The sequence below is a fragment of the Conger conger genome, chromosome 4 (genome assembly GCF_963514075.1).
Source record: "Conger conger chromosome 4, fConCon1.1, whole genome shotgun sequence".
Classification (NCBI taxonomy): domain Eukaryota; kingdom Metazoa; phylum Chordata; class Actinopteri; order Anguilliformes; family Congridae; genus Conger; species Conger conger.
The window spans coordinates 58,549,701-58,574,972 of NC_083763.1; the positions used below are offsets into that span (position 1 = coordinate 58,549,701).

Sequence of the window (25,272 nt, forward strand, 5' to 3'; positions counted from 1 at the left end):
TTTTAGAAAAGAGTAAAATTAAACGAAATGCCATAGACCAGTAGAGAATGTACTTATGTTACAGGGTGTGAGTGCATATATAAACCATAATGTATACTTGTAATGAATAAAAATGTAATCATAATATATAATAATATAATTATGGAGGGCGGCACGGATGGTGCAGTGGGTAGCACTGCCGCCTCACAGCAAGGAGGTCCTGGGTTTGAATCCCCGTCGGCCGGGGCCTCTCTGTGCGGAGTTTGCATGTTCTCCCCGTGTTTGCGTGGGTTTCCTCCGGGTACTCCGGTTTCCTCCCACAGTCCAAAGACATGCACGTTAGGCTGATTGGAGAGTCTAAATTGCCCATAGGTATGAGTGTGTGAGTGAATGGTGTGTGTGCCCTGCGATGGACTGGCGACCTGTCCAGGGTGTATTCCTGCCTTTCGCCCAATGTATGCTGGGATAGGCTCCAGCCCCCCTGCGACCCTGTTCAGGATAAGCGGGTTAAGATAATGGATGGATGGATGGATGGATAATTATGGAGGCCCAAAAGAAGATTGTTGAAGCCGTTCATTCTTCGTTTTCAGAGTTTTAATAGCATTGATTAATATGCTTATGTTTAACATTGCGTAGTTCTGACGTAGTTGATAGGAGGCTGGTGATGACCTCATCGTGTCAGTGTTGTGGGAGCTGTAGGAGGGTAGGAGCTGCGGGGAGTGTGAAGCCCCTCTGTGCTGCCTGTGGTGGTGTACTGGTGCAGCAGAGCGGAGATCGCCCTGCAGTCAGTCACTTCCTCCGGCGAGCAGCCCTCCTGATCCCTAATGGAGGGGTCCGCTCCGGCCTGCAGCAGCAGCACCACGATGTCGGCAAACTCACAGGCAGAGGCTGCGGGGAGACGGGGAGACATAACCTCTGTGAACGCATTTGGTCTGCCAACATGCATGCTTATGAAAATGAGGCACGCATCAATACGCTGTATCGAACATGATTCGTGTGATGTGAATATTAGTAATAAAACACAAATCTCTCCCTCTCTCTCACACACACACACACACACACACACATACACACACACACACACACACACACAAAATGAGACCGTAAGCAGCTACAATAAATGGTCTTCACATGTAACAGCACAGCGCAAGCTGCTCCTCTTCATACAACCACAACTTTATTGAAGCACTAACACTGAGACCTTTAAATCAGAGCCGGTGTGGTTCACGGTCATGGCGTATTCACAATCCCGCTTTATAATCGAATGCACGGCCACACGCGAGGCCACAAACACTGCTGCGAGAGTATCGGGCTGAACTGCTCAATTTGTGCCTGACTGGCAGCTTTTGTCCCGCTAAAAGGGGCCCGCGGACTGAGGAAAGATAGGAAAACCGGTTTGCATTTTCTTAACCGAGTTAGCGAGTGGCAGCGCTGATGCACCGAGATTCCTGCGCCCCTGAGTGCTTTTTCACGCCAGTGTCAATCGGGCTCTCCTCTTTAAAACCGCCGCCCCGCTCCCCTCTGATGGGCTGATGTCAGCAGGAAGCGCACACGGACAGGAGTGCCTTTTAACCTCCAGCCAGGGGTTCTCAGAGAGAGCCTGCCTGAGACTGTTAGGAAGAAACCCGGTTATGTCAGGTTCCTGCTGTTTCTTTTTTTAAAGCAGATCTTATTTTGCAGCCTGCGTGCTCAGGGCCTTGGGCTGTAAGAACCCCTCCGCCCCAGGGGAGCTGTTGAGGAGGAGAACAATTTATGGTGTGCAGTAAACCCTCAATTAATCATGTGGCAGCCATCGTGGCCCTGTGCAAAGAGAGGTGGAAATGAATTTTCATTCTCTACTATTTGTCTCCCGGAGTTCATCGCTTATGTTTATTAGTCATTTCTTCATGCCCCCCCCCCCCCCCCCCAGGCCCTCTCCCAGTGGCATTAGGGCGACTGGTGCCCACCCCACCCCACCCCACCCCGCCCCAGCAGGGCCCAACCTGGGGACAGATGGCGTCCCCCGGTGAAGGGCTCAGAGGACGTGGGGCCCGCCCATGAGGACGGTCACATGACTCAGAGGAGTGCTGCTGATTTCCTCTGGGACATGTGGTGATTATTGCAGAACCCCCCCCCATACAGGCATGCACACACAGCCACACACCTACACTGAGACAGCACCCCCTCCTCACTAAAACAGAGCGAGGCTGAGAGAGGGAGGGTTGGACGAGACACTGACGAATGAAACAAACCTGAGATAGATGCACAGAAGGGGAGTAAGAGGGAGAAAGAGAGAATGAGAGAGGGTGACAGAGAAAGAGAGAGGGTGACAGAGAGAGACAGAGAGAGAGAGAGAGAGAGAGAGAGAGAGAGAGAGAGAGAGGGAAAGCTTGGCTCTTCCATACCCCCATTGCAGTAACATGGTGCTCACATTCCACTGGGCCACCTGATTGACTGAACTTAAGCACTATGGGCACAAGATGACCATTTAGAACTGTCATCTTCAGCAGAATTAATTCATATTGTACTTTTACTCATTACATTTATAAATAATGCTTCCTTGAATGTAATTCTTGAATTATGCATTAGTGTCCACTAATCTTCACAACATGTAAATCTGTATGTGTGTATATGTATGTGTGTGCGTGTCAGTGTGAGTGCGAGCATGCACGCATGCATCCGTGTGTGTGTGTGTGTGTGTGTGTGTGTGAATTGAGATTTTGCGTTTTATGAACAATATTCACATGACACGAATCATTTATCATTGTTTTGCCACCATCTCACAGAATTGTTCTATTTGTTGCACTGGTGCCCATTTTCATTACCATTAATTAAAAATGTTTCCTGTTAAATAAAGATCATGATGAATTTATATTAAATATGTGAGCATCAAACCTATTGTCAGATCTGTCTGACCTTCAACATGGTTACTGCTGTGGGAAAGATTTTTGAAAACTCTATATTAAAAAGGGCCATAACACAAAAATGTCCACTGTGTTATAATACCAGTATGCATATGTAATATTATTAATACGTTTTTAAAATTAATGTATTAATGTATATTAATTGTAATCAATTAATATTTTAGAATATACTTTAAATGTTGGAACAATGAACTGCTTGCAGTTACTTCTATACCGCCTGATATTCTGCATTTGCGAAGCAGATTGTTGTCAGCATTTGTGAAGCAGATTGTAACATTTGCAGTGAAAACAATGTCCAGAATGCTATAAATAGACCATTAAACCAAAATAAATGAATAATTTTGAACACGTAACACAACATATTTAGCGAAATGATTTTAAATTCAATGGACTCACCTCCTTATTAAATGTAGGTAACTGAAGTGGATATCATGTGGATATTATGAAACTTATTAACATAGGTTTTAAGTTGTCCATGGCACAATTCATAGGCTGCAATGAATATTTATATCTGCTTATGTCAAATAAAAGCTATCACAAGGGCAGTGTAAGTTTTAAGAAGCGGGATGGTTAGCATTTGTCTTGTTCTGAAAATTTATGTTGTGTCAAAAGAGAGTACATATGAATATTCAAAATTGATTATGAATGTCATTATGTCCACAACATAAATCTTCACAGAAAGTGCTGTCATGGTTAGTGCAACCATTATATTTCGATGGTCAAGGGTAGAAGGATTCTGGAGGAATTGAGGGGTATATAGAATATCAGTCTTGGCCATAAGTACATCCTACGTTAAGAATGAGAATTTAATTACATAATTATTCTTCAAGGATTAAAATATATATTCTTACCATAGTGCAATGCTGTTTGACCTTCACCATCCTGTAAAAAAGTTAAAAAAGGCAAAAAATAAGTTGTAATATCTCTTATATTTTTCTGTATAATGATCTCCTTAGAGCAGATGTGTGTGTGTGAGTGTGTGTGAGTGTGTATGTGTGTCCATGCGAGTACCTGTGCATGTCTGTGTTTTCTTTATTATGAAAACACTTGTGGAAAACTTCAGCCATTTAAACTTGAAGGGGATTACATGAAAAGATTAAATATCGATGTTTTTGGCCAGAAAGAATGATTAAACCATTTCAATTAAAGAGAATCTCAATGTAACCTGAAACTGTAGAACCTGTGGTATTAGCCAGGAGTCAGCCCAACCACAGGTTAAGACCACATGGCCAATCAGAATTAGACCTCTGTGTTAAATGGGCACAAAAGGTGAAATGAGCAAGGCTTAACAAAGTCTGGGAGGGCATTCTTATTGGTACGTGCTGGACCATGCAAAATGAATTAGCTTTGGGGCCACACTAGCTCACAATAGCTACCCTACAAAGGAACATTCTTCATTCCCACCCAGGGTTTGAGTCAGGTCAGCCTGCATGCACGTGTGTGTGTGTGTGTGTGTGTGTGTGTGTGTGTGTGTGTGTGTGCATGTGTGTGTGTGTGTGTGCGTATGTATGTGTGTGTGTGTGTGTGTGTGTGTGTGTGTGTGCATGTGTGTGTGTGTGTGTGCGTATGTATGTGTGTGTGTGTGTGTGTGTGTGTCGGGACAGAAATGAAGAAAGACAATATTTAGGACAGGGGTCAGAGAAGGTGTAAATCGTGTGGAGGGCTCTTGTGGGGGTGTCACCCTGCTCTGTGTGTGACACTCATCATCAGGGGAAAATTGTCTGTTAATTACCACTTCAGCATGGCTTCCTCACCCCCATAATGATGACAAACGGCAATATTGTTCTCAACCAGCTCCAGCATGACGCTGTTCTGAATGTCTGCATAACTGAGGCAGTGTCTAAGTGCTTTACAGAAACCTGCCACTGCACTGTGTGCCTAGCCTGGTCCCAGACACAGGCATATTTCCCTCAGGACATCACTAAAAACAAAATCATATTCCAGAGTATTTCAGAGTATTTCAAACTTTCAGAATATAAAAGTGAGCTTTTCCATTACAAAACCCTTGAGCACCTATTTGGATAAATGTTTTAAATTTTGCATTATGCAGTAGGCTGGTACCTGAAATCCTATCTTACGCAACATTAAAGCACCATACAGTACATACTATACACGTGTGTGTGTGTGTGTGTGTCCGTCTGTGTGTGCATGTGTGTGTGCGTGTGTGTGCGTGTGCATATCAGCACCTGAACTGAGTTGGATAAAATGAGCACACATGACTTTGAACTTGATCGAGACCTTTCCGATTGATACAATATATTTGTAATGTTGCTTTGAGATGTCACAATGTCTTTGAGATATATACACATCCCAAAATCATTACATTAAGAAGTCAATCAAAGCAGTTTGGTTCAAGTCATCAAGTCAACCTAAAAAAACCAAAGGCATTAGCAGCATCCTTATCTTGTCAGTCAGAGGCTTTAAAAAAAAAAACCCAGTTCACGATCCCTTTGTTCCTTCTGTGAAACCCCTGGCAGGGGCTCTCAAACGATCCCAGAGTGAGATCCCATTGTTGCTTCTGTGGATAGCCACTTTAGGGGCCACCTGATTAGATTACTGGGTCTAATTCCCACCAGGCAAGTAGAATACTGATGCAGATTCTGTCTGTGCTAACGGCAGACAAAAAAAAACAGCCAGGTCCCTCAGTCTGCAGCACTATCAGATGGGGTTTTAATAAGGAACCAGAACTCTCGACAATACTAACTCTTTCTGTTGGGTGGGAAGGACATGTTGAGGTTTAAGCTAATGTATGAATATTTAACACTGTTTTATGTCAAGTATAGATTTTACAGTATTAGATTTTTCTCTGTTTGAGTGGTAACTTCATAGATCTTCAAATGCCTGTTGTATGTCTTTTTGTTTTTTTGCCTCTACAGTGCAAAAAACCATTACACAATATGACTGTATGCAATAATCAATACATGTAACATAAAAAGGCACTAGCGCATTAATTGGCTGAACAGACTTCCAGCATATTCTGAAATTTGAGTTGCATGAAAGCAAACCATACCGGCCTATATTTCTGTCCACTGAAAGAGTGACAGATGTTTACTAAAATGTTTTAATGCACACAAATACATACAGGAATAATTAAACTGTAAGGGGTTTAGTGGCCGTAATCTGCTTTCACTAATCTGGAGCAGCAGTCCTGGACAGGAGATGTGAACGCGTTGTGCGGGCACTCTTAGAGGACAGGCACGCTACAGTGCGCCCAAACACAACACACACCCGGTTAAACACACTTACACACACTACACACAGGATAAATACTACACACGAGCTGAAACCAAGGCACTCGTGTTGTACTACACACCCAGGCAAGAAACATTCATGGACTGAACCCAGTACACACTTCAGCTGCGTAAGAGTCAGAGGACACAATGATACTATTTTCTAAATGCAGTCTGCCACATCCACATAGGTCAGAATACAATATTATATCTGAACACTAGTACACAGCAATAATGCACAGCTAATAGGGTCAAACACAGATATATAATACATTTGTTTAGTTAGTTAATATTCATATGTAAACAAGTTTGGTTGAGATGAATGGTACAATGACCCTGTATTTTTTGTCAAGTGCCATTTATTATAATGGTCCAAAGTCTTTTATGAAAAACGGAATTGTTTGAAAAATTGCCATATGCTTGATAAGAGGTCCTTAGATTATTCCCCACTAAACTGGAATTAATATAATATCCTTCAGCATGGCCAGAATCATTAGCTACACCGCAATGTCCGCATATTACCCCATGCTGCTCTAGGTTATTTTGCCTGAATATAATCCACCTTTAATTATTCGACTCACATAAAAAGGGGTCTAATTATTTGTTAAATATATAGTGAAGCAGTACAAAAGCTGAATGCATGAGTGACATAGTGTATCAGCATATTGTCTTTGAAGATTATGACTACACTAAGCTGCATCTGCTTTCTTCTCCGTTATAAAGAGCTGAGGGATACACTGCAGCAGTTGTCGAGGTCTGAACCCTGAACCTGCATTACTGAGTTCAAAACTACTGCTTACATTACCGTCCTTTTAAATGATAACGACAATGACATTTCCAGACATTTCTTTCCAAGATAACCCTTTGAGTATCTATTAATACTAGCTATATATTGATACAATATCACTGCCTTTTAAAGTAGCCGTGTTTTCAGGTGCACACGCATGGGCTGCAGAGGGAGAGAGCCAGAGAGACAGAGGGGTCAGCACCCCTGCTTTCCCTCAGTGCCTGCTAATGCTCCTAGAGGGGCTTGATGGAATCAGGGAAAATTGGATTGGTCCCCATTTGGCTTTGAAAAAAGAAAGGGGTGTACCAGAAGTAGCATGTATCTATTTATCCCATTAAGGAAACTCATGTGAGGGAAAATGTCACCAAACTTTGTCTCGCCTTGCAGAAAATAAAAAGCAGCTATTAGCTCACATATGCGCGCACACACACACATACATATGACCATAGTTTCAGTGTTACAGTGTGTGGGTGTGTGTGTGTGTGTGTGAGACAACATGTTTACTCTACATAGTATGTACCTGGAGACCGTTGGAATGCATAAACCCTCTAAAAGGCACGGAGTGGTTTCATAGACTCATTTGCAATGTAAGAAAGCTTCTGGTACATCCCATAAGGTCAGGTTACAGTTTGGACCAGCTGGGCATATGAATCATGATATAAAAAGAAGGAGAAATCCAGTGGCATCTGTAAAATCAGCTTGAGCATATGAGAGAAGAGAAAGGACATGCATCCCCTGCAGAGCCACTAAAAGCTTTCTGTTTTCAAACCGCACCGATCCAGCAACTGCCCATGGCATATGGTAGGTGTGCTGAAAGCCATTGTGGGACTTTTATCCTTTAACACCATTCTCTTCTGCAGCCAAATCTCTCTCTCACTAAATGACTGACTGAATCTCTCTCCCTCTCTCTCTCTTCTCTCTTTCTCTCTCTCCTTCACTCCCACTGTCCATGACAGGCACATTAAACAAGTGGGAAAAAATGCACAAGCAATTATGATTTATGGTCAATACATTCAGCTGTGGCTCACTCTTTTATAATGACAATGGAACTGCGGGGGGAAAAAAAATCACAACAGCCTCGAGAGCCAATCCCCCAAGTTGCGAAGAGAAAATCGATAGAATTCTGCGCCATTCATATGCAGATATCATTAAGATGAGCAGGTATCATTAATCATTGTTCAAAAATAAAAAATAAAAAAAGGACAGAAACGCACTGCATCACTTCAAGTCTTTTGCTACCTGCCTGGTGTATTTAGTGAGATTCAAATCTATCATAACAAAGCCGAATTAACTTTACATTGTTGTGTCAGAGGAAAAGGGGTGACCAAGTGAAATGTCCTTCATGGAACCCCACATTATCAGAGATCTGTGTTGCCACAAACAAGCAAACCATAGGTATATAAAACATATGGCGGATGCTCTCTAACCTGCACTGCGGTGCATTTTATCTGGTGTTTTTATCCACGCTAATGTGCAGCAGGAGCAGTGAAGGCAGTGCGGGGTTCTTGGGAGTACAGTGTTAAAAGGATCAGAAGACAGGGGCAATCCTAATCGAATATCAGCCACCTTCCCGTGCACTAAGTGTTAACCTTGCCAATCTGCGAGTGAGAGGTAGTGTGGTGGTACGAATTAGTGCTTCTCAAAGTGTCCTTGACACACCCCAGCTGCCCCTCTCTCACTCCCCGCACCAAAGAGGGTTGCCCTACATTCCAATAAGGCAGTGGCAACCTAGCCTGTCCCTGGGATCTACCGTCCTGCAGGTTTTCACTCCGACCCTAACACAGCACACCTCGTTCAACAGCTACCCTGTCCCTGGAGAACTACTGTCCTGTAGGTTTTCACTCCGACCCTAACACAGCACACCTCATTCAACAGCTACCCTGTCCCTGGAGAACTACCGTCCTGTAGGTTTTCACTCCGACCCTAACACAGCACACCTTATTCAACAGCTACCCTGTCCCTGGAGAACTACCGTCCTGTAGGTTTTCACTCCGACCCTAACACAGCACACCTCATTCAACAGCTACCCTATCCCTGGAGAACTACCGTCCTGTAGGTTTTCACTCCGACCCTAACACAGCACACCTCATTCAACAGCTACCCTGTCCCTGCAGAACTACCGTCCTGTAGGTTTTCACTCCGACCCTAACACAGGGCACCTCATTCAACAGCTAGGGATCATTCCAATCCATTATTTTTCTACACTTTTTTGCCCCTAGCTCCACCCATCGGGAAAGGCTACGAAAAGATGAAAGAGAAAGAAGTAAAGGCGGGGAAATCGAGAGAACGTGAATTAGGCAAATGGAATGTCCTCGCTCCTTCAAACGACAGTTTGAAGCCATGTCAGTTACAGACGTGGCAGATGGGGAGAGGTGGACGCACAGGTCGATTGGTTTATATGTCACAATTTATGAAAAAATACTATGCACACGTGTTCCCTCACAAGAAAGGAACGTTCAGTAGATCTTAACTTATAATTCTAGCTCCTAGAAGGAACAGTTGTCAGGTTGGAATGTCCTTAAAGATGGCGGATCTCGATCAATTTCCGGGCCAGGAGCAAAAGGATAAAGAAAAAATAAGCGCCGTAGAGATTTTGGTGAGCTGCTAATTAGAAGAGTCAGGTGTGCCAAATTAGGACTGAGATGAAAACCTAGAGGATGGTAGATATCCAGGAATATGGTTGGTTACCACTCCAATAAGGGTTTCCACGTCCCTCGCCTTTCACTGTCACTTCACCTATTTTTTAAGAGACAAAAGTAACTTGAGTGCATGAATGAAATTTACCAAAAGCTCTTGCTTGCTACTGGAAATCATCTGTTATAAAATTCAAACATCCAATCCCTAGGTACGAGCAAGCTCATGAATTGAGCGGTGCTGTGTACCCAGAATCCCAAGCAGCGGAGGACATTGGGAAGCAGGAGCCTCAGGAGTCCAGCTGTGGGATTTATTTTAATATTCCAAAAGGGATTGATTATGGCTGCAGAGTAAGATTGATTTTTCCAGGCGAAGCCGAACGCCGCATGCGTGTCACATTCCGATGCAGCGCTGCATAGAGTCATACCCGACACCCACGTGAGGGCGGGTTCGGTCTCTTCCAGAGGAGTCTGCTCTTTCCTTTTCTCAGCACATTCCTTCCACAGGTCAGTCTGGGAGAGCTCGGCAATTGACCTATGACCCAAGCCCCAGCATGTGATGTCTAAGAAGGGGGGAGGAAAAAATCTCTCTTTTTTTCTGTCTCTTTCTCTCTCTCTAACTCTCTCTCTCTCTCCCTCTAACTCTCTCTGCCCTGCTCCCTCTCTCCCTGGGGACACCTTAGGATCCATTAAGTAATTTAGCACAGGGCAAAAGTGGCAGAAAATTACCTTCAGCGAGCTCCAAGTCAAGTGAATCATCAAAGATCTTTTAAAATAAATATGTAGGTAAATATGTGGAAATAAATAAATAGATAAAATGATGTTATATGAAAAATCAATGGCCTGATGCTGTTAAAGCTTCAGCATTGATAAAGCATTTTGTGCGGCCCCATAAAGTCTTCAGTGAGTATTCAACACCGAAGATTTAAAGCTTTTAAAAGCATATGTGGTTTCAGCAGAACATACATACAATTTGTGAGATTACACAATAAGGAACTGAAAATTGAAGAATTGTAAAAAAAAAATATATATATATATATATATACGGGCCTTTCACCTCACCAAAGATGAAATAAGAAGTAATAAAATTGATTATTGTGCCTTTGGTCAGTATGTTGTACATTGCAGCAAAAATGTGCTTAATTTTATTATTATTTTTTAAAATTATACATATTTCCTACATATTGTACACATAGCATTTGTTGTACAATAAGTACAACAGTCAATGGGCCTCTGTTTTGTAAGTACACAGTGTCTGTCAATCAAAAGTGGACAATATTTGCATTCTCAGGTGCCTTTGGAGCGCAGTGCTACACGGGCAGGAGGAGCAGGGGCTGGTAGACCTCAGCATGGGAGCCTGCGATGAGAACAACGCGTCTGACCCTCAACGTGTCGCCACGCCGCGCGGCTGAGATTTATTCCCGTTAATTCGGGAACGCCGGCATTCCTATGCAGCAGGCGTCAGGAGCCTCTCTTTACAGAGTTATGACAAATTCCGTTGGATATCTGTTATGACTGAGATGACTGAGCCATTTGTTATGGGAGGTAGTCCTGGGAGGGGGAGGGATGCAAAAGTGTAATGCTGTTCCTGCCATAGAATTTCAATCAGCTGCTGTTTTTCCCCCATTTGCCTGTTTCATATGGGGGTTTTATACACAGGCGTTTGACACGGTGATAAAGGAGAAAGATGAACGTGCTCTGTGCGCCGGTCTCTGTCCCTCTCATAAGAATAAAGCACTTATAATTGCTGGCCCTCAATAGAAGAGCTCACCTTCAAAAACACCTTTATTTTATAGCTAAAATTCTGCTCATTGTGAAATGAAGCAATAGAGCGTTCAGTTTATTAAATGCTTATTTATTCGGCACATTATTCACCGCACCCACATCATAAGTTTCACAAGTTTTCAAACATGAAAAAGAGCTTCTGTCAAATAAAGTGCACTGCCACCTGCTACCTGCTCAGACTTGATGGAAATGTATTTCTGTGCACATTCTGGTAAATGCCAGACCCCCATCTGCTATAAAATGAATAGTTGTACATTAGCGATTGGTTCAGTGTGTTTTCATAACAGCATGATGTGAATGTGATAAATACTGTAAGTGTGTGCACTTGGAGCTCTGCTCCCTCTCTTTGATGTAAACAGCATGTTTGCTCATTCTGAGTATGTACTGCTTTCTAGCCCTCTTTATTTTACATTGCTTACATTCTCACAACGAAAATTCAACTTGGACTGCTCTCAGCCACTTTTCCACACGAGTCGTTCTGTTATATTGAAAGATAATGAAGCAGAAACCACAACACCTCTTCAGACTGCAGTCTGTTGTAGGTGAACGTGTTCTTCCCATAGCAAGGAAATCCTAGCATCATTAAATGTAATTCTTTGCCCAAAGCTTTTACATGAAGCGTAATCCCCCGTCAGTAAAGTGTGTTGTGTGCTGGATTTTCCCTGCACTACGAGCAGGTTTGCTAAAGGAGACGGCATTGGGCAGCACGCTGCGCCTTGTGACCTTCCACTGTCAGTGAGAGCTCAACAGACTATGAAGTATTTACAGAGCGCTACTTTACCAAAGCTGTAAGCCGTGGGTGTCTGGAGTCCGCCCGGGCAGACAGCAAGCGTTCAGCTATAATGAAGATCCCCTTTTAAAAGACGGGATCTCACAGGATTTACTGGCGAATATCCCTCACCGCACGCTCAATACCAACAGTAATGCTGAAGTCGCTCATAGCCAAGAAAACGCAAAGGTACGTCCTTTAGTATCCTTTAGTATCCATACCAAATCAATGTATTAATAGAACCAAAAAATCATTTAAGAGCAGGCGTGGCACATCACAAATCAAGTTTACTGAAGGCCCTACTTGGTGACATGCGGAGTGACATGCCACTCAGCAGTCAATAGCAAATCGAATGCAGACGGGTGGAGCAGTGTGAGCCAGCTTCCTCTCGCACAAGGGCAGTCCTGATTGGCCTCCCGTTACTCACAGACACGGCTCAAGCAAAGGAGCGACCTTCACCGGTTGTGGGGAAATACCTCGATGCGTCCGAATCTGGGGTGCCACTCAATCGCCTCCCCGTTGCAGTCGCCTTATGTCCTACATAATTCGTCACCATGAACTAGCTACTTGTAGCCCGGCCAGATATTTATTACTATTGATCTACCTGGTCCTAGCTGGAGACTTTTGTTCTCCCGGCTCGAGGCTTTGACCTCAATTAAGTTATGAATTTCAATCTGATAGACTGCGCGCGCTTCTGCCTGCCGCTCCAGAGGCCGGGAGTGGATTAATTAGAATTAGCGGCACTGGAGTCACCCTCTGCGTCTCATGGATCATGTTGTTTTAATAAAAAATAAAGAGCTCCAGCAGAGGACATGGGGAGATACTGACTGGAGATTAGTCACCCCGTCCCCCATGAACTGAATTTACTACCTGCCAATATCAATTGCAGCTTCGCCCATTTTAGCAGCTAGCAGATATTTTCTCCATTCTCTCACACGCAACACCGATTTAGAGGCTGTCTCTCTTGTCCAGAAATGTCTTTCTTATTCTGCCACTGTCGTATGTTTGCTTAGCTTTCACTTTACCAGCCTCAGCATGTCGAAAATAAAGTCAGACTTTCTTTGAAACTGCCTACCTCTTAGTTATTCTAATTCAAACTAACCAATTTACTGAAGGAAAAAAACACCCATTTACACATTATCAGTCTGCCTCTTGAAATATTTTTGTTGTTTCACACAAATCCCAAGCCACATTTTTCCGCCACACTAGTTGGGGCCTGTTTCTTTAACACAAATGAAAAGGACATGGCAGATTTGCCTTCCCAAATGAAAAAGAGGCGAGCTCTCTTTCTTAAGTCAGCATAGCACTATGCTTAGCAAAGTGTGTAATTGGGGATTAGTGGCTCTGGGTGTCCAGGTGTCCAGTAAAGGGGGGATTGGACACACATATAAAATAGAGGGTGTGAAAGGCCTGAGGCACAGACAGGGTGGGCATGGCTGCAGAGGAGGCTGGCCAGGGGGTGGGGAGCCTTTTGGCAATATCACTCATTCTCAGTTTGCGCTTGAATGTCCATTTCTTACCATTCCCAGTGAATATTTGCAGTTATTTTTCCTTGATCCCCAAGTATAGTGGCAGGAAAATCATGAGCACTGTTTGGCTGAATGGCCTGTTCACATCATTATGTTATGTTATATTAAGTTATATTACAGTATGTTACGTTATGTTGTTATACAGTATGTTATAATAACTAACTAACTAAGAATTGCCCCTGGGGGACTCTAGCTCTAAAGAGTAAAACTTTGCCAAACAAATGGAGACTGCCCATGTCTCAGTGCAGGCATTAAGCTCCCTCGGTCAGTTAGATGTCTGCAGTTTGCCTGTGGCAGCTGGACATACCTTCCCAGTCAACCTTTGTGCAAAATGAGTGGCAGCCATGCCTCTGCTGGCACAGTGGTAATTTTGCCGACGAAATGTACTTTTCGTAAAGCAGCTAAAAATATTAATATGCTAAATTTCCCTTCATGTATGACCCTCTCCTTCTGGGTGGGTTTGACAGGTGGTATAAATTCTGATCTGCGTATTCATGGAGAGAGGTACCTATTGTAGTCCCCTCTGATCCCGGATTACAATCTGTGTGTAAGTTAATGAAAGACCAGCACAATGCAGGTTAGCAGCTGAACAGTCGCTGAAACAATCAGTTGATTAATTCAAACAATTTCCTGATAGAAATTTTGTTTTTTCTTTTTTAATCAACAAATTAAAAATAAATCACTTTCATCTTTATTTAACAGTTGGTGGGGTCAATGTAGATTATTAGAAAATCCTGTACCCACAATTCACTACTTTGTTCCATGTCTCCACTAACGTATTACCACATTTTTGCATCCAATGGCTTACCTTAGATTAGAAAAAATATTCAAATGTGAATGCATTAACATTTGCATTGACAAAGGCAAATCCTTGTAGAATGATTATAATGTTTAGCTAATTGGCCACCATAATTCCTTTACTGGAATTTATCCTTTCTATATTATGCTGGTATGACATAGTAATAACTCAAAAGAATAGAGCAGTTGCTGGTAAAGAGGTTGTGTTGAAACAGTCTGCGTTTTGAACACAACTTTCAATAACACTTTACAGTAAGATTACTTGGCATGAACTAATGTAGTTGTTAATTACCTGAGTACTGAATTACCTGAATTGACTACTGTTAATTACCTGACTACTACTTAAGTTGGTATGTCTTTAATTCATGTTAACAACTACATTAATGAATACCAATTCATTATTGAAAATTGTTAATGGTTAACTAATTATAAGTTTATCCTATGTTTTGGCTATATATATATATATATATATATATATATATATATATATATATATATATATATATATACAATGAAAAAATAAATGTCATACTTAATCAATATATTTGTACATCAATTAATTCAATCTAACATCGAGATTATTAAAGGCCAATATACCTTATTGTAAAGTGTGACCCAAATTTATTATGAAAATGCATACCAACACTTTTATGAACAATCTGAAGCATTTGCACTTCACTGTATGTTCACTGTGCAGACTCAGTGGAGGACAGTGGAGGCTGTGTTCAGGAAGAGTTGGAAACTGATCTAACTGAGTCTAATCAGAGAGACAGGCCTTTACCTCCACTATCAATTCACACTTCCTCGGCATTTTCATTGTAAAATAATTTGGCAGGAAACTTTATATGATTTAACTCGCTGTATCCCCCTCAGCCACCCTCCACCTTGCCTCGTAAATTGGACCACGATAACTCTTCCACTCGCCTTTTTATCTCTCCATAACCGTGAGAGAGACACAGGGACAGCCCGGGGACAATGGCTTGGGTTTGGGTGCTAAGTGAGCCGGCAGTGCGCACTGGCCCCCCTGGGTTTGAGGGAGGAAGAGGATGGGGGAGAAGAGCACCTCTCAGGCAGAGGGTAGAGCATTGATCTCTGGGGCATCATGTGTCTAAATATCTTACTGTATCGCATGGAACAGAGTCATATTAGTTCATTCTTACAGGCACTCTTTTTAATGTTGTAGTTTCAAACGCATTATGATATGCATTGATATTGCAATATATAGGCTAAAAATAGTGTAACGATAATGCACTGTAGATATGTGCATGCAGCGCCTCGGCTTGTTCAAATCATCATTTTCCTATTTGTCATATGGATTCCACATTTCATAGCTCCTGTGGCTCATCAATTCCACATATCTCAAATGATGTTGCCACAGAGGGATGCGTTATTCAAAGCCCCACATGTCAGAAATTATTTGTAAATATACAACTATTAAAGCTAAATATATAAGAACCTGTATTTACAACTGCTATGTTTCCTAGTCGTGTATTGTTCTCTCGCTTGCAACAGTAGATGCCAGCCACGTTGTTTAATTTAAAAAAATAATAATAATGAAGCGATGATAATTCTTCATGAGCCGGCCCTTAATTTTCATCCGCAAAAAAAAAAAGGTTTATGACCATAGAAATGGAAGTGATTTGCAAATGTTCTGATTATACGGGTTGTATAATGCAAACAATTTGCCTGATTACTTCCAATTGATTTGTCTTACTTTGGAGCGGTAAAGCTTGGGCCCCACCACTGTACGGCACAGTATTAATTTCTCAATGCATCATTCAGCCAGCTTAAGACAAAGCCAAATCTGCCTCTAAACCTGAATGGCTGGGTTTTACTCCAACCAGGGCTGGAAAACAAAGTCTAAATGCTTACTACACCCAGCTTTTTAAAGCCATGGGATTCGTCCAAATCAGAAAATAAAATGTGACATTCCAAAATGAAGAGAACCTTTCTCTACAGAGAAATCCTGTAAGAGACAAAACCAATATGCACCTGCTGTCAGGTGCAGTATCTGAGCTTTGTCAGAGCGCAGAGATTCCCTGTTCTTGTGGACATTTAAAATAGCTCAAATATGAAACCTGCACAGTAAAATGTTCACTGTTAAATCAAGTCTTACAGTTTATATGTGACCCCACTCTGTGATATTTAACGCTGAACATTTTACTTTGCAGTAGTCGGTACAAAGAAACAACACAATCCAAAAAAAGGTGAAATAATCTTGCCATCCCATCACATGCATTTATAAAACTTCACAGGTAATCCTCAGAGATCCAGCCACTTGTACATGGCTGTTTTCCCACTTGACCTTCGGACCTGTGGCAGTGACTCACCTGGCTGTTGATTTTGGCGTTTCTCTGCAGCAGGGCCGACACCAGGTCAGTATGCCCCCGATCACAGGCCCAGTGCAGCATGTTCCTCCCCTTCAAACACGGGCACATGAATCCAGTCAGCCTTCACTTGTGAACCACATTCACTGGGTTACAGCGCTCATTCTCCATACACACGTCTGTCATTCACCCGGTGATACCATATGAACGTAATTCCCGAATACCATTCTTGTGACTTCTAATATGGAGCGTATAATAGTTGTAGAATTCATTAATAATGCATTTCGCCGTAAATCGAGTCTTCGGTTGTTACGGCATGTTTTAGCTCGAGCAAATTCCGGAAGGACTGCAAGGTATGCAGATTTTTACTTCGGCAAATTCCATAATGACGGGCAATTGGTCTTAGTCAAAACCCGAGGCACACTAATTAGCATTCACCTGTAATCTATTTTCCCATATATGCTAAATAAAATGACGGTCTTGTTGCTAGATTTACTACACCTGGCACACGACGTGACACGCTAGCGCCAGACGAGGAACAGCACTGAGATATGTAAATCCCTGGCAACGGCCGTACGGAGCATTCATTGAGATGAATCAAGGCCCTCACCTCTAATAGGCTCATTTATTCCGTTTTGTTATGCACAGCTCCGTAAAGTTAACTTCACAATAGATTCCTTCTTAAGAAAAAATAAATTATGCAGCGCAATTTATAACTCAGAGCCTACAGTCCCCAACTGTTTAATGGGGTGGCGACAGGCTGAGGTCCTCTCAGCCGTCTCCACGGGCTGGAGGGAAAGGCCCGGGTAGGAGGGGGGGGAGCGCAGGAACAAATTGCCCGGGCCTGGTGTAACTCCCTTGCTTTGATTGATGGGGTGGCGTAGAGAGAACGAGAGCACCCCTTCAGCCACCCTCCCCCCAGCCCAGCTCCAAAGTCCCAGTTCCTACACAGACCAGAGACCTCATTTGTCAGTTCAGGCCAATTAAGTAAAGCAAACTCCCTAAGTCATATTCTATTGCTTAAATCATATTGATCACATCTGCTGCATGCTTAAATTGATATGTATTAGTGGCCCTGGAGCCTAATACCACATCAAGTTCTTTTACCTCCCTGATGGTTTGTCATTTTCATCACTGAGAAAACTGCTTTTTTTTTGGCTCTTTTTTTCCCCAGCATTTCATTTGCTTGGTTCCACTGAGTTAACTGTGTGGTGTGCTCAAATGCATACTAAACATAATCTTGATTTTCTTTTCTTTTTCTTTTCTTTTCTGCTTTTGGGTTAGTTTGGGTTGGATTAAAATGTGTGCTTCTTAGAACTCTGGGCAGAAATGTGCAAAAATAACTGGCCTTATCTGGACAAATTTAAGATTTTTTCATTATGTCTGGGGATGAACGTTGCATAAATGCACAGTGGGAAAAAATGCAACAAATTTGTTGGCACTTCAGAGTGGCTGTAGTAAGATCCTTAGCCTAATGTATGTGGCAGGTGTAAAATGGGTATATGATACAGGAGCCAGGATTTTCTGTCGCTTTGCTATGTTCATAATCTATAAACTCTTGTGCACCTTCCAAAAGTGTTCCACGACAACATCTACCTAACTCACATAAGGGCGCACAGTAAGAAATACCTATCCCTCACAGCTGAATTATGCATTTACATGTTCAGTACCTCCTTACATGTTCAGTACCTCCTAACATGTTCAGTACCTCCTTACATGTTCAGCACCTCCTGACATGTTCAGTACCTCCTAACATGTTCAGTACCTCCTTACATGTTCAGTACCTCCTAACATGTTCAGTACCTCCTTACATGTTCAGCACCTCCTTACATGTTCAGTACCTCCTAACATGTTCAGTACCTCCTTACATGTTCAGCACCTCCTGACATGTTCAATACCTCCTAACATGTTCAGTACCTCCTAACATGTTCAGTACCTCCTAACATGTTCAGTACCTCCTTACATGTTCAGAACCTCCTAACATGTTCAGTACCTCCTTACATGTTCAGCACCTCCTAACATGTTCAGTACCTCCTTACATGTTCAGCACCTCCTAACATGTTCAGTACCTCCTTACATGTTCAGCACCTCCTTACATGTTCAGTACCTCCTTACATGTTCAGAACCTCCTAACATGTTCAGTACCTCCTTACATGTTCAGCACCTCCTGACATGTTCAGTACCTCCTAACATGTTCAGTACCTCCTTACATGTTCAGTACCTCAATAGCATTCCGGCACCTGCACCTATTACCTTTAGCTTTTCCCGATTGACTTCCCTCACAGTGCAACCTGCTGAAGTGAATGTGTTACCTTACCAATGGGCCTCATGCAAGAACCACTTGTACAAACAGATTTGTCCTTAAATTGCTTCAATCTCTAAAAATGAGTAATTTCACCATTTTTCTCATATTTAGTTAGTATTATTTACTACATTCTTTATTTAGTAGCAACAACATTTAGGAGTAGTCCCAACCTGTCGTATGAGTCATATAAACAAGTGCCTTGCAGTGCATGTCAGCATAGTTCACTATGCACACAGAACTCGGATCAGAATTTCAAACTAGGCATTGCAGATCAAATATGAATTATACAACAGTTAGTTCCAGTCAAGTAATTTGATTGCACAAGAGGCATTCCATGAGTTCCAATATAGTACAATATCAATAGGCTTGTATGTCTAGCTGTTGTATAAAAGCAATATCACGCTTGACGTCGCAACAGCGCTCCCTCTTGTGTGATATTGTTTAATCAACATTGAGCAACTGCAATGCTTATTTCTCGCCTTAAATGTTTTCTAGTGGACTGTTTAGGAGTAAAAATCCCTCCATATTATTATGTTCTGCCAAAAAAACAATGAACTGCAGTCTACCCAATCAGGGAATGACTACATGAGACGTTCTTTGTTCTAGTTAATCCCATTGGCCATCTATCCGATGACATATTAATTTAGTACAATTAAAAGTGTTTGTTGAATCTAATGTGGTACACTCTACGAGCCCATTGTATTAAAAAAGTTGGATAAATTTATGATGAGAAGATGAAAATGTTGCATCAGGCCCAATGCTTGTAAAATGGACTCTGGATTCTGACTAAGAAATAAAACTCCTTAACAGGTTTATGACATAAATATTCAGACTAGTTAATTCATTCTAATTAATGCACAGCTGACATTTTTATTTTCAGGTAAAGTGGGCATACATAAAACTGCTTATTGGCAAAAAAACAGCAGCTGGACACTTTTGTTTTCCAGAAGAAAACAATGGAAAAGGGCCCTGGAATTCAGCCCAAGCCTGTCAGAGCGGGAGTGCTTCCTGGAACAGGACAGCCTGAAAAGCTCTGCTCTTAAAAGCTCTCGCTCTCTCTCTTTCTGTGTCTTTCTCTCTCTCTCTTTCTCTCTCTCTCTGTCTCTTACACACTCAGTCTCTCTCTCTCTCACTCTCTGTCTCTCACTCTCTCACTCTGTCTCCCACTCTCTCACTCTCAGTCTCTCACTCTCTCATTCTCTGTCTCTCACTCTCTCACTCTCTGTCTCTCACTCACTCTAACTCACTGTCTCTCTCTCTCTCAGGTGGGAGAGTGTCATAAGAGTTACAGTTACAAGGAGCTGCTGCTATGGTGTCCTATGGAGTGCGATTATATTATTGTGCATTGCTCACTTTTAACCTAAAACTGTTAACTTTTTCCTACATTCCTAATGTTTGGAATGCCAGACCTAAATATTAAATTTGGAATGCTGCAATTACATGTTTAAAACATTCAGATATTTAACTAAATATGTTAGACTAATGGTTCTTGTGGAGTTTGTTTTTCGGAATATTCTTTCCATTTCTGCTAGTCACTCCTGGTTTCCTCCCACAGTGCGAAGTCATGGAGACTCTAAATGACCCTGTTGGTATGAAAATGGGAGGGAATGGTGTAACGGCCCTGCAAATAGTGACACAGTTTGTTTGTTTGTTTGTTTGGCTCGGTGCTCCAGCAAATAGGGTTTGAAGTAAAACTTTTGGTTGAAAATGTGGCCAGTGATGTGTGTCTGCTGTTGATCACCTCACTATGCAAACACACACCTGTTTGTTCTTTTTTTCTGAAGCACTGATATTTGAAAACACTATTCTCTTTTGCATCTTACTGTAAAAATGCTTATACATAAATAAACAAAAATCTACATGAACAAAATAATTATTTTACAGATATTTAGTCAATGATCGATTGATACAAGGTAAAACATAGCTTGATGTAAAGAGCAATTAGCTAAGTGCAGGAAATATTTACATTTGAAAAACATTTTATTTGAAACATTTAAAGATATATACTGAAGGTTTCATATGTTTAGCTAAATGTTTCAAACCATTCAATAATAAAAAATTTAGCTTTTTTTCTAAAGTATATATTTGGGATAGTATATTGAATTTTTAGAACTTTCATTTGAAACATGGCTTGCGGCATTTTTTAGGTAAAATATGAGAAAAATATATTTTTTTGCTAAATGTGGGGGGAAATTCATGGTTAATCACTTTTCATACTGCATTTGGAACCTCATACACGGTTACCAACTTTAAGTAGCTGGCTCCTACATGGCAGTGACACGCACATCTGTACAAAAGGCCACTGATCATTGGTCCTCACATACCAGAAAGAGAGGTTCTGCCACCTTCATTGATTCATTCATTGAAACAGCTAGAAAACACAAGCAACATTAACAGCTCTTGAAATGAACTCCTCCCCACTATTGTGGGTGAGTGTGAGGTCTGCCTCTCTCCTACATGCAGAGACCTGTGTGTACAGCTCCCAGGAGAGTTCTCCCTCCCAATCCACAAAGCAGTCACACAACGATGACTAAAGCAACTACCCCAGATGACTCAGCCAGGAATATGTGATCACTGCTGCATCTCTGGAATTTTATTGGCCTTCATGTGGATCAAACGGGTCAGGGGGACACAGTGATGGACAGGTGCTATGACACACTGGGACCGGGAATAGGGGCAGATGTCAATCCATACACTGCCCAGCTGAAAAAAAAAAAATCTCAAACTAGGTTTTGAAACAGCTGGTAGCTGGTTGACCAGTTACACCAGCTCCATAGTCAACATGTTTTTTTTTTTTTTAAAAGGCTGGTAGCTGGTTTTTACACCAGGGGGTACACTAGAATTGTTGAGAAGAAGGGGTCTGTGCCACTGGTCTGACAACATGCAGTCTGGCACGTGCGCTTCTGCAGTCTGCCCTGTCAGCCAGCACACACCGTCACCTGTGTTGTTTGCCTTTAGTTTCTCCTTCTGTGCTGCAGTGAGTCACTTTGAGTCACTTTGTGTTAATAATTGATACCCCCATCTTGCGCTTGCGGGATGATCTGTAGCCGCCCCGCCTCCCTCGGTCATAGCTCCCTTCGCGTAGCCCGCGCGTTCACAATACCCAGTCCGCCGTCGCGGCTCAGCGGCTAACGGCAGCACAGAGCTCCCTGATCTATTATTATCATCGTTCTGATTATTTCCCCATTTCCCGCGGCTGCACTGTACATTAGACGTAATGCGTTTGGCCTCTGGAGAGACTCAGCCACCCCTGAGGTCAGAGGCTACGCCGGAGCTCATATCATCCGGAATTAAAGTGCCGATATCAACGACTGGTGAAAACATCAAACAACATTACCCGCCGATAAGCAGCCAGGCCGGTTTTAATGTCAGAGTGTGTGTTTTTATTTACGATTTCCTGAAATAAAAACAAAGCCGCGTTCGAGTTGCAGCCGGGAAGCCTAACAGTAAATGAATCTGTGACAGAAAGCCATTGGTCAACTCCTGAAAGCGTGCTCAGATGGATTGGATAATGTCCATTTTCTGAGGTCAGCTATGTGGAACAGTACCAACGGCAGCCGCATGAACACGAGACGGCGACAGAGAAAGACCATTGTCTGGAGGCTATTTTTGAATCTTTTTAATTATTATGAATATTTCCATCTTCAACAAGAACCGCTCTATTGGGGGTCGATTGCGTCCACGGTTACGGACGTACAGTACATTTATGCGTTTTTATTATTGGATTTACAAATGCTTATTTTTGCTAAATGTTGGTGGAAAATGAAATACTTCTACCTTACGCCATGTTCTTTCATGTTATGGCCACAATTATTTATGAGAAGCCCGTAATGAAAAATCATGTTGTATTAGATGCATTCAAGACCAAAAGAAGCCGATGGTGGCAGCAGCACCTTATTTAAATAAGAATGGTTGTTAATCATTCAAAACCATTCAAATAGATTCAAAACAATTATTGAGTATATTCTTTCTGCACACTCTTTTTGGATATCATTCCATTCATGTTAATGGCAATCCGTTCATTATATCAAGAGTGGTTTCATATTTCGGAGTGTTTTACGGCATACAGCGATGTTCATACATGAGGCTGAATATACTGTATATGCCATATGGGCTTTGATTCGTTATCAAGGATTCTGAATGGCTAATGAATCCCAGTTCAGTCATCCAGAGTAACCCCCTCTATATGAGGACGTCATCGAAGGCTGTGTGAGTCACTGAGCTCAGAGTCACAAGTGGGGAGAATGTTTAGAGTCAACCAAAGATAACCTGAAAATAATCTAAAGGAAAAATATGTCACTCTACCAGTAAGACTGGACATCTCCACTGTTTCAGCACCATAGTCTTTGTCTCTCGCTAGGTCAGCACCCAGGACTTGATGCCGCACAGTTTCTGGAGGGAAAAGCAGGGGGAGTCTCACAGCGTCTCTCACAAATCAGCCAAAGGTTCACTTCTGCCCTCTGCTGGCCTGAGGGGGAACTGCATTACTGTGACACACAATGGTTGAACAAATCTACCATCTGTCCTTGCTGCTGTTGCTCCAACTGGTTACCCTTTTTATGAATTGGTGCTATAGAATATCGACAGAAGCTTTATCTCTCCATCTAACTAAATAGTCGGTGGGCAGATACAGGGTCAAAGGGGGAAAGATTTAATGACCCATATGGTTATAATTGAAGTGGAAAAATGCTTTAGGGGTGGGAGCAGATGAATACATAAAACATCCAATATACATTTGTATGGCTTGCTAAAGATAACATGAGCAATAAAAAAAAATCTTCTCACCAGTGTGTTACAATTTACTGAATGGTTTCCCTTTTCTCAGATTGTTATTGCCGTTTTTATCATGATCGGGACAATCATTTCTGGAATAATTTCCAATGGACAGTACAATGCTATATTTTTAAAGACACATACCTCCCCATCTTTTATATTTACATCCACTTTCTTGCAGTCGATGGTCCTGGTGACATAATCAATGTTGTTTTCTCTGCAGTGGTCAAATATATCCTTGTCTTCAACCCTTGTGGAGACAAAATTCAACAGTGGGAACAGCACAGATGACAGGATTAGGCGAAAGACAGTGGCACGATCGGAGTGACATCACCCAGCAGGGAATTCTTTTCAATTTCAAAACAGGGGGGCACGGAACACTGGCTCAAACCATAATCAATTACGACTTTGACTCAGGCATTAGAATCCTCATGCTTCTAAGTCGGAACAAACCGCTGCAGTCAATGTGCACGCACTCTGTGCACACGGTAATTGGTCCCCCCTCTGTAAATTAGCATGTGGAAAAGTATATATAGTGACAGATAGAAAACAGTCCACTAAAAATACAGCTCTCCCTGATGTGAGTGAAGCATTTCCAGGGCCCCAGGCTGCAGCATCCCTCCTTAGAGAGGAAGGGAGAGCTGCTCGCTCTATCTACCCTGCGCTTGTTATGGTTGTTTGTTGGGAGGGAACCTATATCTGTCTCTCCGCGGGGTCAGGCGTGTGCAGGTGTGCGTGGCGTAAACATCCCGGGCCTTGTCAGGAGTCCCCCCTGCCGGTTATGGTAACTGTTTCCCCTCCGCCATGTCTTTAGCCCCAGCCTCGAGGGAGCAGGTCCATGCCACACCATCTCTCCTCTCTAATTATACTCCCGCTTCAATCACCCCGTGGCCAGGCAGACACCCCGGGCCTGGGGGTAGCCAGCATGGCGAGAGGGGAAATCTCATTTAGAGGAAATATCCCTCCATTCCCTATTCCCAGTTGTGGATACCTGATTAATTGCATTTAGTCCTTGATTGTCTGTAAGAGGTACCCAGTCTTATTAGCACACATCTGTGGGCAGTGGTTGTCGTATCTATTGGTAGAAGTTAATAGATATAGAGCAGTGACATGGTTCACCATTTGCTAAAGGTTGACTACACGGAGTTTCTGTATTGTTCTGTATATAGGTAGATATAGACGTACTGCAAAGGAGATAGATGCTGGATGTAGCCATCAGAACCCTTTGAGAATTTCGTACAGCTCTGTGTTGTAATGACTCACTAAAGAGCTAACTGGCAGGCAACTGCTGTATTTTATGGGGTGAAAATAATGATTCAGTGGGCCAGGACGCTAACCTATGACTTCAGAGCAGACAGCTCATAATCACCGAAGCTTTGCTTAATATGATCTACTCTATGTGTCTCTGTCTCCTCTAAACGGCAGACTAACAATTCGGTATCAATGAAGCTTCG

At 42.4% G+C, this 25,272-nt stretch overlaps 1 protein-coding gene across 1 annotated transcript; it reads right to left on the reverse strand.

The window, feature by feature from the left end:
* Nucleotides 1-649: 649 nt before the first annotated feature.
* Nucleotides 650-24,624, reverse strand: acbd6 (acyl-CoA binding domain containing 6). The gene is made up of 5 exons (XM_061239003.1): nt 24,608-24,624; nt 23,963-24,068; nt 16,744-16,833; nt 3,734-3,764; nt 650-867 (listed from the first exon to the last, which is right to left on the reverse strand). Exons 1-5 carry the CDS (start codon nt 24,622-24,624, stop codon nt 650-652), a joined length of 462 nt encoding a protein of 153 aa, XP_061094987.1.
* Nucleotides 24,625-25,272: the final 648 nt, after the last annotated feature.